General features: G+C 41.9%; 1 protein-coding gene across 5 annotated transcripts in view; it reads right to left on the bottom strand.

The window, feature by feature from the left end:
* The window catches only part of mapk8ip2 (mitogen-activated protein kinase 8 interacting protein 2), a 70029-nt gene extending 56158 nt beyond the window's left edge, over positions 1 to 13871 (bottom strand). For 3 of the 5 annotated variants that reach the window (XM_059654522.1, XM_048553929.2, XM_048553930.2), the window contains exons 1-2: positions 12822 to 13577; positions 682 to 787 (exon numbers count right to left, since the gene is read on the bottom strand). In XM_059654522.1, the coding sequence (XP_059510505.1) occupies positions 682 to 787; positions 12822 to 12886 (171 nt within the window). In that variant the 5' untranslated portion in view covers positions 12887 to 13577. Of the gene's footprint in view, positions 1 to 681; positions 788 to 12821; positions 13578 to 13746 lie in introns of those variants that run through there. The other 2 variants (XM_048553928.2, XM_048553927.2) reach the window with 2 other exon arrangements.
* Positions 13872 to 16455: the final 2584 nt, after the last annotated feature.

The raw sequence follows: 16455 nt of genomic DNA, 5'->3' as shown, positions 1-16455 counted from the left end.
GTGCACAGTACACTGGCTGGAATCAGTCCCCTGAACTGAGGGGAATTATAAATCTCTTGGTTAAATTGGTCAGCCAGGACTTTCCTGGTTGGACTTGTTAACACATGCCAATCAAAGATCTTGTAATCAACAGGATCCAGCTGGTTCCGTTCGCTACAGACACCATCCAGGACAAAGTAGCCCACTTGATTGTTTGGAGCTGCGATGTTGTTCAGCCTCTTCACCACTGACACCCAGTACCAACAATGTGAATTATCTGCTACAGGAATTCACCAACACTCTTTAGACAGCATCTTTCGAAGTCATGACCTCTACCATCTTTAAGGCAAGGGGACTAGATTCAAGGGAACAGCAATATGGGAAATGAGTGCGCCCTCCTTATCCATGGCAGATTGGTCAATCTGTTACAGCTCTAAACCCAAATGCCTCATAAATTAAATTTCTGACATTTTATTCCCCACATTTTACTTGACAATGCCAGTGTTTCTGGATAACATTTGTCTCTGATTTTATTCAGTTAAGTTTCCAACTTGTTTTAAGATTGCAGGATCAACTTGTTCTTGTGGTCATGTGGAGAAAATTCCTCTGATCACTACTATCACATGGTGTTTGGAATTGAAACAACATTCAAGTCATAAAAATATGTTTCTGGAAACTGTGAATGGAACGTCTTTCTCTTACCTTTTCATAAGGATCAGAGTCATAGTTCAGTCCAATTCCACAGTCATCTGTAATTTCCGATAAATCCTCATCATCAAACTCCTCCAGGCTGATATCATGGGCAGGTCTGTGAGAAAGAAGCAACAAAATGATTAATTAATCACTGTCCATAATTAGTTACCTGTAGATGCATTACACTCAATCCTCATGATACATACCAGGACCTGGGAACAAAGGAATCTTTGTCAAACATCACTGATAATGTCAAACCTACAGTCAGATTGTGTTGCAGACTGCAAGTTGTGACATAGATCGGGAAAGACTAAAAGGTAGACAGAGATAAAATGGCTCGATGGATGGAAAGTAGTCATTACAAGTAATAGATTTGGAAGATAAAAATACAGAAATAGGAATAAAAACCCTCGAAAAGAGAGAGTAGAAACACAAAGAGATCAATGTGAAGAAACACAGGTCATTAAAAATAACATTTCAACTAAGTAAGCCATAAAAAAGAGGACTGGAAGTCTTGATTTTGTACTTAGATAAAGAAAATACAGGACTGACTGGGCAAGTAGACAAGGGAATACGATATCTGGCTTGGGCAGTGGGACACTTATTAAGGAAGCCATACGAAAGATTTTCAATTCACTGTTCAATTCACCCCAGCTAGAATATTGTGATCATTTCTGAGCACCACACTCAGAAAGAAGATTTAGTAGGGATAAAGGATGATATTGGTGCAGAGAGATTGGAAGAGCTGGAGTTGTTCTTCTCAGAGCAGAAAACTCATAAAGGAATTCAAAGCTGAGTGTTTTCTTTCGTAGAACAGGAGTGAAAAAACTTTCCTTTCACAGGGCATCCACAGATCATGAATTTTGACTAACTGGTAAAAGAACTAGAAGAAGATTTGTTTTTTCCACCACCACACACACTCTTGATGAGCACAAATTACAGGGTTTTTAAGATTAGATTCCCTACAGTGTGGAAACAGGCCATTCAGCCCAACAAGTCCACACCACCCCTTGATATATCCCACCCAGACCCATCCCATTATAACCCACACACCCCTGAATACTATGGGCAATTTAGCATGGTCAATCCACCTGGCCTGCACATTTCTGGACTGTGGGAAGAAACCGGAGCACCTGGAGGAAACCTACAGAGGCAGAGGGAGAATGTGCAAACTCCGCAAAGGCAGTTACCCGAGGCTGGAACCGAACACGGGTCCCCAGTGCTGTGAGGCTGCAGTGCTAAGAACTGACACACCGTGCCACCACTCTTGCAAAACATTCTGAAACCTATCACAAAGAACCTCTCTCACCAGCATCAGGAACTTCATTCATTGTAGTCAGCAAGTTTATTCGCCATAATGGTCAATCTCACTTCCTCTCACTATGAGCCCCACTCTGTCAGGAAACTCACCTACTGTAGTCACAAACCTCACTCCCACAATCCTGAGCTTGCTCAAACTAAAAACCCTAACCTATATATCTTGCTGAGCCTTGCTGCCTTGGCTAACATACAAGTACTGGTCACTCGGACAAAATCAAAAAGGAAATGAGAGGCTTGTGTTTACATTGCACATTTTATGACCATCAGATACCTCGAAGCACATCACAGTCAAGGATATTCTTTTGAAGTGTGTTTACTGTTGTAATGGTAGGGAATATGGCTGCCAGTTTGCACATAGCAAATCCACCAACAGCAATGTGATAAAGACCAGCTAATTTGTTTTAGTGGTCTTGATTTAAAGATAAATGTTGGCCAGGACACCTGGGATAACTTGTCTCAGAGAGAGTGGGAACTGCCAATGTTGGAGAATCTGAGATAACAAGGTGCAGAGCTGGATGAACACAACAGGCCAAGCAGCATCAGAAGAGCAGGAAAGCTGACGTTTCGGGTCTGGACCCTTCTTCAGAAATGGAGGAGCAGAAGGGGGTTCTGAAATAAATAGGGAGAGAGAGGGAGGTGAATCGAAGATGGATAGAGGAGAAGATAGGTGGAGAGGAGACATACAGGTCAAAGAGACGGGGAGTCAGTAAAGTTTAGTGTAGGTGGGGAGTTAGGGAGGGGATAGGTCAGTCTAGGGAGGACGGACAGGTCAAGGGGGCAGGATGAGGCTAGTAGGTCAGAGATGGTGTGGGGTTTCAGGTGGGAGGAGGGGATAGGTGGGAGGAAGGACAGGTTAGGGAGACAGGGACAAGCTGGGCTGGTTTTGGAATGCAGTAGAAGGAGGGGAAATTTTGAAGGTTGTGAAGTCCACATTGATCCCATTGGGCTGCAGGGTTCCCAAGCAGCACCTCATATTTCACTTGGGAACCCTGCAGCCCAATGGGATCAATGTGGACTCCACAAGCTTCAAAATCTCCCCTCCCCCAATGCATCCCAAAACCAGCCCAGCTCGTCTCCACCTCCCTAACCTGTCCTTCCTCCCACCTATCCTCTCCTCCCGCCTCAAGCCCCACCACCATCTCTGACCTACTAGCCTCATCCCGCCCCCTTGACCTGTCCATCCTCCCCAGACTGAATGATGCCTTCCCTAACTCTCCACCTACACTCACCTTTACTGGCTCCATCCCCGCTTCTTTGACCTGTCTGTCTCCTCCCCACCTATCTTCTCCTTTATCCATCTTCTATCCACCTCCACCTCTCTCCCTATTTATTTCAGAACCCCCTTCCTCTCCCACATTTCTGAAGAAGGGTCTAAGCCTGAAACATCAGCTTTCTTGCTCCTCTGATGCTGCTTGGCCAGCTGTGTTCATCCAGCTCTACACTTTGTAATCCAGAATAACTTGCCTACTCTTTTTTGAAACAGTGCCATAGAATCTTTAACATCTACCCAAACAGGCAGAAGGGGTCTCAGTTTAATGGCCCATCCAATGGACAGAACGTCTGTCAGTCATGATGCTTTTGCTCAAGCCATAGAATTGCGTTTGAACCTAGGATCTTGTGGCTCAGAGGCAAGATTTCTACCACCGAGACCCAGCTGTATGTGTGAGAGGACAGTCATTGCTCTGGGAAATCATGGTCTCAAGATGACTCAGAGGCCTTTTGGGAACTGAAGTCATAGAAGAACAAAAACAATCGAGAAAACCAAACCTGCCTGGTGCTGCACTCAAGCTTTAAGCAGATGAGCTCGTCATAAACATATTACATCATTCTCCTTCCCTGCTCTGGAGTTTAAACTTGGAAAACCAAGTCAGGTCTCATTTCTCCAGGTTTTAACAGCAAGAAATAAAATTCTGAGCGGAGCTTTTATCTTGACATCCTAGCACAATATTTCTCAGGTTTGAAGTTTCTAGAATTGCAAGTATGATTTACCCTCATTCCAAATATGGGAGTCCCAGGTCTCCTCTAGTGATAAAAGAGGATCCAGTGGGCCTAATGCAGCCTCTGACCCAGTTTCTTTGCAATATTTCACATTTGGTTCTTTTTCTGTTCCACAATGGAGCCTACAAATGCAATCCGTCCTAACCATGTCAAAAGACCAAGAGTTTACTACCTCGGTAAAGGAGCACAACTGGCAGAATTCCCCAGAGAATCCCTGAGATATTGCAGCTTTCTACTGTCTGGTTCCATTTCAACTCCTGTTGATGCATATACACCTAAATTTCTAAGACCAAGACTTACTCAGTTCTATTCCTACTGAACTGACTTCTTTTTTTCCTTTGCATTTCTTTCCAAGGCTAAAGAATATTTGCAAAATATGATGAGTACTGTTCTTCAGTGATTGAAACACAGATTTCAGCTTTTCACAATTTATCAATGATTTGGACAACAAATGAAAGTTTGCAAATGCAACTGATTTAGGAAGTACAGTGAGCTGTTTAGGTGTGAATAGGAAGTTGCACGGGGATATCAACAGACTAATTGAGCAGGCAAACAATGGTAAATTAAGTTCAAAGTGGAGAAGTGTGGGGCCATTGACTTTGGGCCTCCTAAAAGGTAAATCGGAATTTTCTAAATGATCAGAAATTAGAAACTGTTGATTTGGCAGTTGAGATAAACAATTCACTCAAAACTAGAAGATCATTAAAAATTGCTAAAGGTGGGGAGGTTGGCAAGGGAGAGTTATGAACAGCAAATGAAATACTTGAGAGGATTCCTCACACAAATTATTCATCATTTTGTTTTTATTCTCTAATTTGGGTACGCTGTGCATGGGTAATTTGATTGAAAGATTAAAGTTTTCAAGATAATTTTACTGAAAATTCTTTCCACTTTGTTGGCTTGGGCAAAAATTTGAAATGTCAGATTCCACACCACTCAAAGTCTTTTTACACGATATGAGGCTAAGGCATGTCAATGTTGGGAATTATATACCTCCTGCATTGTACCATTTAACACTCACAGCATAGGTACAGAATGGGTTAAATTCAGAGTGATGCTAACTTTCCATAGTCCCCGTCAAAAACTCCCAGCACAGCTAAATAGCATAATGTTTGCTCTGCACTCTCATCAAACACTCTCAGAGCAAGTATGCAAGGTTGGAGAGGAGGATGACCACTGTTGACAGGAACAAAGATGCATCATGTTTATGTCCTGTTTACAATAATTCACATGCAGAATACTGCAGCTCCTTGCATTTCTCTAGTAGATACAACAGTGTACAGAGCTGTCATCTCCAAATGAAAAAAATTTCATTGCAACAGTGATACAAGTACAACAGATCAATTACTATCTGGCCAGCCCAAACCCAAAGAACACAGGCTAGGCCCAAACAAGATCTTGGGCTTGTTCACATGTTGTATTTGAGCTACTTTTCTCTTAGCAACCAAAAACAAAATGACCAAGGTATTGGAGAGCAGGGAAGGAGCACAATCCTGAGGATTGTGGAGATCTGTGGTGAAGAGGTTGGACATAGGGTGAGGGGTGATCATATCTTCATTCTTCTGGACCCTTCTCCCCAACCCAGAGATGATTTTAATTTCAGTTTTAACATAAGATACTTTCATTTGGTGGCCTCAGGAAGCATAGAAGAATCCTGAGTGAAGCTGGCTCCAGCCATTATAAAGCAATTTCCAATTGGGGTCCTTCAACAGACTTTAAGCCTTTCACTAACACATGTAATGAATGAAGGATTAGATCTTGCCTCTGTACAATTGTGTAAAAGAGGTGACAGCAATGTGGTAGCCTGTTGACCTCAACAGAAAGAAAAACAAGAAGTGTAAAACTGGCTTCCAATTTGCTATTGCTCATTTAACATTTTCAAACACAGTCAAGATCCAGGCCTTGGCCCTTCCTGCATGTTAATTAGGGTGTGATATGGTTGTTCACTGTGACCAATAGATTGGTGCAAAGAATTTCTCATTGACCGAACTGTGCACATGGGGAGCACAACCAGAAATGGTGTAAGTATGCCTACTTTACTCCCAAATAAGTGTAACAATGCACAACACATTCTACCGCACAATTTCAAAGGGGTTCTTTGATGGAGAGACTGCCTCTGTAAAAGGGATTTCCTGCATTCGAATACTCACTTTCTAAAAATAATGGTAAGTGAGAGTCTCTCTCTACAGCATGGATTAATTTCCATTCTAGATCAGACTGTCTCTCTTCAGTTCTTTATACCAAATCCTCACTGAGACATCCCTATGAAATAGCTCTTTGTATTTCTGACTCCCTTCCCGCCAGCAAAATTTTCTGGTAGTATCATTACAGTTTTGCTGTAGAAGTCTTCATTTCCTGATACACACATGACCCTGTTGAAATTCCCTTCTCCATTCTGTGCGTTCACTCTTTCACACCTGCTCTACTCAACAAACAGATCAGGAGCCCTGCTGAATTACCACTCCCTTTGGCTTTTGTACCACAAAAACCCATTTTGCTTAGTCTCTCCTGCTCACCACTCTATTACAGATTTATCCTTTTGTTCTTTTTGGCTTGCCTCCACCTTCCACTTGCTCAAAAACAATTATTTTAAATTTCTATCTTTCTGTAGTTCTGATGAAAGATCATAACTTGAAATATTAACTTGTTTCTGTACACTGAAGCTACCTGATCTGCTGAGTATTTCCAGCATTTGTGTTCTCATGCTAGATTATGGCTTCCTGTCTATAGTAACAGTTCTCAGAATAAATTGACAGTGTCTGATAGGAATTGAGAATAAAACAAAGGGACTATCTCAGAGAAGTTGAAGCATGTTTGGGACAGGAGAACCGAGATTCCCAAAGTACCATACATAAGTATTGAACTGACAGGAAGCTGAGTGAATGCATTTCCATCCTTCAGCTAATGAAAGTGCCAGCACTTCCAGTAAAGCTAATGGATGGGAAACAGATTCTTATGCATGCATAAGTGTACTTATAACTTTTTGTCTGTGTAAGGATTGCTTTGTGTAAAATAGGTGATAGCAGTGTGGTCGCCTGTTGACTTTAACAGAGAGAAAAACATGGAGAAGTAGCTGGAGGTTTGTACATGTGTCTGACTTCATGAATATGAAGGTTTAGAGAGAACGTATGAGAGGGAATGAATGTGTACACTTGGAGGCACAGGTATATAGAGTGGCGCACAGATGTGCGTCCGTGAGTTTGTGGAAAAATGAGTGAAGCCATAGTTAGGCATCTGCTTATATTCGGTTATGAATGCATCAGTGGCAAAAATAAACGTGTTGAGTATCATTATGGGTATGCATGTGTATAGACATGATATGGAAATATTTAGATCAAGAAGGCTCCACAGATGTGTACATGTGTATGTGGGGAATAGGGGACTATGAAGATGTTTGTATGGTGATGTATATGTGCTGATAGATGGCATTTCTGAGTGTATCCAGGTGTGTATTGATCCAAATATATGCATACGTGTAAATGGCATGTTTGATATAACCAACCACATCACTTTCCTCCAATATTTTTGTCCTGTTCAGCTGGTGGGGCTCCCAATCCATTTCTTTCTCAGCAGTTTTCCTCAGAAACCCCTCTTGTCCTGCTTCTGTACATTAACTTTGAAGTTCTCTGAGCATATTTTCTTGATCCCCTCCTTCTCTCATTTTACATGCTGGCCATCATGAATGTTGTCATCTATCTGAAGAAGAGTCACATTGGACACGAAAGAGAAACAGAGTTAATCTTTCCATAAATGCCGCCAGACTTGCTGAATTTCTGTCATGATTTCCTTTGGTTTCAAATTTCCAGCATCCACAGCATTTTATTTTCATCCAAAAATATGTCAAATTCTACATTGTGCTGACCATTTTTATTGGCCAATTTTACTTAAGCATTACTCCTCTTGACAATCTCTTCTGCTTCTGATTTGTCCTCCTGTCCTTCTCACCTTCAGTGTGCTATCTGAATGTTAGGGAGTCTTCAGTCTTAATGTCTTCAGTCTCTGCCACAAACTCCACTGATGACTTCAATGTGGATTACTGAACAACATAAGTTGAGGAGGAACTTCCTCACCCAAAGGGTTATGAATCTGTGGAATTCCCTGCCCAGTGAAGTTGTTAAGGCTGCCTTGCTGAATGTTTTTAAGGCAAAGATAGATTTTTGAACAGTAAAGGAGTTAAGGATTATGGTGAGCAGGCAGGTAAATGGAGCTGAGTCCATGAAAAGATCAGCCATGATCTTATTGAATGGTGGAGCAGGCTTGATGGGCTACTCCTGCTCCTGTTTCCTATGTCATTATGTTCTTAAAACAGCAGCACCAGGGCATTCCTAAAAACATCTGGTGAAGCTACAACATGAGAACACATTGTATTCTAAACAAATAAGACCAGCATTTCATGAACAAAGTTAAACAATCCCACAACCAATGGATCAGATTAAAGCTTTAAAGTCCTGCATTGGGGGGACATAAGTGGCGTGGGGGACGGAGAGAGGGGTAAAGAATGGGTGGAATTGGAGACCAAAGAGAAAGAACAACAGTTAGGCAGACAAAGGAATGGGTAAATGTCAGCCTGGGAGAATCAAAACTGCTTATGGAGATCATTAGTGGCTGATAATCAGTTGTTTGTGGCAGCAGCCCATGTGATAACGGGATGTGTGTGTGGTGCTAGGGGTAAGAAAGTGGGAGGAGGTGCACAAGCTCTAAAATTGTTGAACTCAATATTAAAGTCCACAAGGCTGCAGGGCTCTCAAGTGGAAAAGGGAGTGCTGTTCTTCCAGCTTGTGCTGAGCTTCGCTGGAGCACTGTAGCAATCCTAAGACAAAGATGTTGGCCAGGGAACACAGTGGCATGTTGAAATAGCAGGCAACAGGAAGCTCTCGGTCATTTTCGTGGACAGAAGGTAGGAATTCTGCAAAGAAGTTGCCCAGTTTGCGCCTTGTCTCCCCAATGTTGAGGAGACCACATTAAAGCAGCAAATATAGTCGATAAGATTGAATAAGCGCAAGTATATTGCTGGTTCACCTGGAAGGTGTGTCTGGGACTTAGAACAGTGAGGAGGGTGGAAGTAAATGAGTAGGTCTTAACACCTCAGGCAACTGTTTGGAAAGGTGTCATTGGGTTGTGTGGATGTGGGATGTTGGGAGTGGATGAGGAGTGGGCCAAGGTGTGCGAGAGAGAACAGTCCCTGCGGAAAGCTGACAAGGAAGGGAGGGAATTGTGTGTCTGGTCATGAAATCCCACTGGAAATGGCAGAAATGGCGGCTAATAATCCTTTGGACGTTGATACTTGTGAGATGGTAGGTGAGGACAAGGGAGACCCTATTGCTATTATGGGAGGGGAGACTGGGGTGAGGGTCAAAGTGCAGGAGATGGGTCCGACCCAGCTGAAGGCCCTGCCAACCACAGTGGTGAGGAATCCTTGGTTGAAGAGTAAGGTGGATATTTCGAAGGCCACTTTGTCAAAGTCGGCATCATCAGAACAGATATGATAGAGATGGAGAAACTGGGAGAACAGAATACAGTTTTTACAGAAAGCAGGGTGTGAGGAGTATAGTCAAGGTAACTGTGGGAGTCAGTTGGTTTGCAGTGGATATTGATGGCCAGCCTATCCTCAGAAATGGAAACAGAGATGCCAAACAAGGGAAGAGAAGAGTCAGAGATGGAGCAGGTGAAGGTGAGAATGGGGTAGAAATTGGAAGTGAAATCGATTAACTTGAATTTAAATAGATAAGTAGATAATTTTGGACAAGTGAGGGAAGCACCACTAATGACATCATTGATGTACTGCAGAAATAATTGTGGGTGAGGGCCACAGCAGGACTGCAAAAAGAAATGTTCCACATACCCCAAAAAGACACACACATAACTGGGGCATGCAAATACCCATGGCCACACCTTTGACCTGAAGAAACTGGGAGAAGTTAAGGGTGAAGTTGTTCAAACATAGGACAAGTTCGGCCATGCAGGGAAAGCTGGCGGTAAATGGGAATGGTTTAAGCTTCTTTTTCAAGGAAGAGTGCAGAGCACTGAGGCCATCATGATGGCGGTTGTGGGGATTGGTTGTGTAAAGGGACTGCATGTCCATATAAATAGAAAGCGGGACATAGCACCAGCGCTTCGTCAGAGGCTCACTGATGATGTTACCTAGAATGGTGATGAAACGTCTGAAAACTAACCTTCCAGCTCAGCGAGCAAACTTACATCCAGAACCTCAACCTGAGCTACAAATCTTCTCAAAGCTCGCTGCTTTCTTTTCTTTCACAACAGCGAATGGGTCTTCTTTGTCCTCTCCTATTATCCCATCAGCATCCACATCCAAGGATTATTAGCTGTCATTTCCACCATATTCTTCAGGATCCCATATGGCATATTCCCCTCCTGTCACTTCCCTTGTCAGCTTTCAGTAGGGACCATCATCTCTGGTACACTTTGGTATACTCCTCCTCCACTGTTAACATATCCCCACACTCTATAGTGCCTTCCAATGTAACCTGTCCATTTAATTCCATCTTCCTCACTGTCCAAGGCCCCAGACACACCTTCAGGTGAAGCAATGGTTTACCTGTACTTTGTTTAATCTAATCTACTGTTCTCACTGCTCACAGTGTGGTCTCCTCCACACTGAAGGGACGAAGCAATAACTGGCCAACCTCTTTGCAGAACCTCTACATTATGATGGAAAAAATGACCCTGAGATTCCAGTTGCCTGCCAGTTCAACATACCACCATGTTCTGTGGCCAATATCTCGGTTTTGGACTTGCTGCAATGAAGCTCAGTGAAACTCAGCACAAGCTAAAGAACAACACCTCATTTTCCACTTGAGATTACTGCATCCTTTTGAACTCAGTGACCCAGAGTTCTGAAGAAGGGTCATTGGATCTGAAACAATAACTCTATTTTCTCTCCATAGATGCTGCCAGACCTTCTGCAATTTTCAAGCAATTTATGATTTTGTTTCTGATTTCCAGCATCCGCAGTTCTTCTGGTTTTTCGGAATATTGTTATCCTATTTGACCCTGAGCTGAGCTTAAGAAAATAGAAATATGAGCAGGACACTATATCCACTAAATATGCTCCATTATTCAATAAGACCATGCTGAAACCCTCAGTACAATGGCACTTCTTCATTTTATCCAACTATCTGAGAATTTTATTAATTTCAATGAGGAGAGCTCTCACTTTCCCAACTGTTTGGAGATCTCATTAGTTATGAACTTTCTGCAGGTGAAACATACTCAGTCTATAAATTAGCCAATTTCCATCACTATGACTGCGGCCTTATATCTTCCAAACATCACCTGTGTGTAATAGCTCTTTCTGCTCATCTGAACTGAAACCCTCACCTCTGCCAATGATGCCACCATCTTGACTAATCTAATATTTAAAAATAAACTTGCCTTCATCAGAAATATGCTTCACATATCCCAAGTTATCAATTTCTATTCATCTAACAGCTTATTCATCTAATGTATCTGACACTAGTCATCAATGGTACTCAGTGCAACAACATCCTCATTTTGAAATCGACATTCTGGTGTTCAAACTCCTTTATGATCTTACCTCTTACTATATCTGTGGGTTCTTGCAGTTGTGAAATCCTTCAAGATCTTTACACTCTTCCAATTCTGGCCTCTTGCACATCTCTGTTTTCCATCACTCCTCCATTGGTGGTTGTGTCACCAGTTGCCTTGCCCTAAGCTCTGGAATTTCTTCTCTGAACATCTCCACTGCCTTCCTATCACTCTGTTTTCCTTTAAGATATTGCTCAAAACCTAATTACATGTTGGTCAGCTGTCCTAATATCTTATTACATGGTTTGTCCCACTCCTGGCAAGGTTTCTCAGATGTTACATGGAATGCAAGAGACAGAAACAGGCCATTGGCTCTGTTGTTCCATGCCAGTGTTTATGATTCACATGTGTCTCCTCTGAGCCACCTTCATCTAACCCTAGCAGGGTAACTTCTGTTCCTTTCTGCCTCCTGCATTTATTTAGTATTCCCTTAATTGCATCTAGTGTCTCCTTCATTTCAAGGTGCTCATTAAAACTGACCTCTTTGACTAACGACTTGGTAAGCCATTCTAATATTTCCATCTATAGCTTGGTGTCAAATTTTGTTTGGTAACATGTCTTGGGTTTTTTTAGCACATTGAAAACCACCGTAATTAGCTGCGAGGGTATGAGATATCTGCTGGTACTGAAAGGCACTGTATAAATGCAAGTTGTGATATGCAGCTGGTTGGGTGGATGATGGCGAGTGTCTGTGCATGGGCTTGTGTAACTGTGCATACGCTTGTATGTATGGGTGTGTCAAGTTATACGCGTATGCAGTTGTGTTGTGGAGATGGGTGTGTGTGAGAAAGAGAGCTGGGAAAGGGAATAATTACATTTCAACATGAAATGAAATATAAAATAAATAATACAAATTAATAAAAATGAGATTCTACTCTCAAAATACACCGCAATAACCGCGTAACAGGCTCTGGAATAAGTCACAATACTTTAGAAATATACATGAATAACGTTGACAATCCGCCAGGCCCAACACTGGCTGCCCTTTAACAGTCTCGGTCGTGGTCTGTGAAATTTAAATCTTTGAGCCATCCTCTAACAAGACGGCTTTTTAAAGCCCTGCTGGCAATCCTTCATCAAATTTAACATGGAATGATTTCGTAAAATCACAATATTCAGTGGTGTATTGTGCCTGGGTTTAGCTCTTGATTTATAGGAAACAATAATAGATTTAGTGCTTAAATACAGCTCAGCAGTGAGAAGAAGTAAAGACCACATGGATATTAATACATGTAAAAAAAATATTTCAAATCTATTCTTACCTGCAGCCTGGAGGGGAGAGAGAATGGAAGGTTGACAGAGAAAACATCTCTGTGGGATCCGCCATCTTCTGACGCAAAAAATAACCCAAGGACACAAGAGGCTTTGCAATTGATGGGAGGAGAGAGAGAGCACAAACAATATCAAAGCTTGCAATACAAGGAGAAGCCGCAATCCGGGCTCTTCACAGGACCTTCGATGGTGGGAGAAATAATGGGCTACTTTTTACTATGTTGCACAAATGTGAAAATATACTTGCATCTGTTATAAATAACATATTACGGAAAGGACCAAACAGCACTGCGCAGCACCTGGTCCCTGTACTAACGTGGCTGCATCACCGCGGTGTCCCGGGACCGGCTGCTCCGTGTACTTGGGCCACTGGCTTGCGTCGAAAACTAATGTCCTGGGTCTTTTTTTTGTCGCAGAGAGCGTTAGGTTGTTTTTGGAGCCTACATAACCGCAATGCAAACCAGTTCGGCTCCTGCTGCATCCAGCTTCTCGCACTGACTTGTGCAGAGGGATGTTGCAGATAAAGCGAAGGGGAGGGGGCATTAACACGTCACGGTGTGTAAAGGAGAAGAGAATTATTTTATCTTTTCCACAATTTCTTTGCAAATACCCTCCTGAGCTAGAGTTTTGCCCGGCAGCAATGTTCACCGCCCGCCATTGAGAACAGATGGGAAGTCCTCGGAACTGGGAGCTGTCCACATTCTCGTGGTGCTGAATTCTAACAGCTCCCGCGGTCGTGGGCGTGAATATGAACTTCCAAGCCACGCAAATCACTGAATTGAAACGTGCATTTATGTAGCGCCATTAAATTGTCGCAGATGTTAATAAGTCACATTTGACCCGAATCCACGTAACGAGACAGCAGATGACAGAAACATTGGGCAAAGAATTCGCTTTTAAATATTTTGTACTTACGTAGCAATTTTCAGGTCGCAAAACCTCCCGAACCACGTTGCAGCTAAGAAAGTACTTTACCTATGAACAATCAACGCAAGTAAGCAGCAACTTAAAGGAAATGGAGAGCTACGGCGAAGATATTGCAGAACCTGTAGCAGTACATTGCCAACTTCTTGCGAATTTGGAATCTTTAGCATGGACAAGGAATTATTACATCCTATTCTGAAGCAGGGTCTCTGAACCCGAAACGTTAACTCTGCTTTCTGTCCACAGATGCTGACAGGCTTGCTGAGTTTTTCCGGAAATTTTTGATTTCCAGCATCCGGAGTTCTTTGTATATTATTGGCGCAGGCTTGGAGGGCGGAAAGGCCTGTTTCTGTGCAGTACTGTTCTTTGTTCTTTGTACATCTTGTTGCTTATAGATCTGGCCACTTTCTTTTCAAGACTCTTGCCAAATAATTTGCTCAAGACGAAATCAGAAATCCCTATTCGGAAAGTAAACCCTAGTCAAATTGTTTGTTGTCGTTATTAATTGTAGCAGTTTTTCCCTGATGTTCCTTTGTGATCATTTACACGGTAATGGCACAGCTGGGCTGTGGATGTTCTGCTTGACATATTGTATTGAAGGCATTCAGAATACAGTTAATGCAGTAGGTAGTTCATACAAAAGCAAAGCACAAGAAGCCCCAAGTAGCAACTGAAGGAAATATCCAGCAGGTCAGGCAGAATCTTTGGAGAAAAAGTTTCTTTGGCCTTGCATTAGCATCCCTTTTATCACCTAAATTTTCTAACCTTCCACTGTAACACAGACCTTTCATTTCATTCTTCTCTCCATCATGCCACCCCTTCTTGCTTGAAACCTAATACAGTTCCAATCTTTTCCAATACTGAGGGACACTGACCTGAAAAATGAATTATATTATTTTTAATATTAATATTTAAATTATATTTAATTATATTTTTCTCCATAGTTATTGCCTGACTGCATGTATTTTCAATATTTTCAGATTTTATTTTGTGAAGAACTACATTTTTAGAAAAAGGGTTTAATGTGGACAGCCATTAAAATGTGAAGTATAAATCTTTTCACAAAGACCCCAAGTACTTTATCAGTTCATCGAATCCATAGAACTCATACAGGTTGGAAGTAGGCCTTTCGGCTCATTGAGTCCTCTGAAGTGCAAGCCATCCAGACCCACTACAACCCTGTAACCCGTCATTTCCCATGGCTAATTAAAGAAACAAGCCTGCAATAACTGAATTGAATTGATGGTCAGAAATCTTCAGATCATGATGTGAAGAGTCTTATAGATTGAAACAACATAGTGTGGATCTGGAGGAACACAGCAGGCTAGGCAGCATCAGAGGAGCAGGAAAGCTAATGCTTCAGATCAGGACTGGAAAACTGAAGGACTGAAGAAGGGTCCCAGCCTGAAACATCAGCTTTCCTGCTCTTTCAATGCTGCATGGACTGCTGTGTCCCTCCAGCTCCATGCTGTGTTATCTCTGACACCAGCATGGGCAGTTCTTACTATCTCTGAGTGAATTACAGATTGAAATATTAGCTTGCTCTCTCTACATGGATACTGCATGATCCACAGTGATTTCCAGCATTTTTTTATTGCTGTCAGTACAGATTCCAGCATCTTCAGTAATTTGCTACCAATCTCAAGATCAGCCTTATGCAAGAGAAAAGTAACAAAACAAACAATATGAATGCTTAAAACCAGTAGCTATAGATATGACCAAAACCTAATGTTCATTACTCCCATTTTTCAGCTCTCAGTGCATGATATGCACAGGGACTGCATTCCTATAGTTATGGACAATATGAAAACTGGGAAGATGTTGAACTGTTTGGACGCTTCCTTGATTAAATAGGGTTTTATCATGGATTGAGGTCAGCAACTTAATGGAAGCTGTGAACCACTTCCTAATTGCAGAAAACTAAGTGATTTTGGAAACAAACAGCTAAGCAAACCCAGAAGTGAGATAAAAACAGAAATTGTTATAAAAGCTTGGCAAGACTGGCAGCATCTGTGGAGAGAAAGCAGAGTTAATGTTTTAGGTCAAGTGACTCTTGTTCAGAACCCTCTAGGGAGATACGAGACAGACTTTGTTGCTGTTAATTGCTGGAAAACCTGGTTTTGAAAGAGAAAATGAGATGTGGAATTCTGTGTTGTTGGTTGCCTGACAACTCTTTCTGGCCTTGACTGTTTATATTTTTAAAAAATGGAGTCAGAAGGAAGAAAGCTTCCAGCAAAGGCATGTCTCGCCTCCCTTTTGGTTGAAATAATGTGGAACGCAATAAAGTTTCCGCATCTCAGTATTTTGACTACTTTGTACACCCAGAGAAACAGAACAATGATCACTTTCCAAAGATTTGGAACCAGACTTATTTCCATCCAAAGTTGCTTGGAAGATCAGCTATCAGGAATTCATATTTGGCATCAAGAAACTCAGTAGACTGTGAGAATGCATTAAATTCTAATGCTACGTTCTTACATTGGCCAATAATTTTGCCCTTTTCAACATAGCATATCTGCAGTTTGTCTATTGCATTGTATGAAATGATGTGAATTGATTGAAAGCAGTTTACAGAAGATTTACTGGATTAATACTTGGAATGGGCAGGTTGTCTTATTAGGAAAGGTTTGACAGGCCATGCTTGTGTCCGCTGAATATCAGATGAGTAAAAGGTGACATAAGGGAAACAAAATCCTGAAG

This window comes from Stegostoma tigrinum, chromosome 25, assembly GCF_030684315.1.
Source record: "Stegostoma tigrinum isolate sSteTig4 chromosome 25, sSteTig4.hap1, whole genome shotgun sequence".
Taxonomy (NCBI): domain Eukaryota; kingdom Metazoa; phylum Chordata; class Chondrichthyes; order Orectolobiformes; family Stegostomatidae; genus Stegostoma; species Stegostoma tigrinum.
The sequence above is the reverse complement of the archived record's forward strand: the minus strand, read 5'-3'. Positions and strand labels throughout refer to the sequence as shown.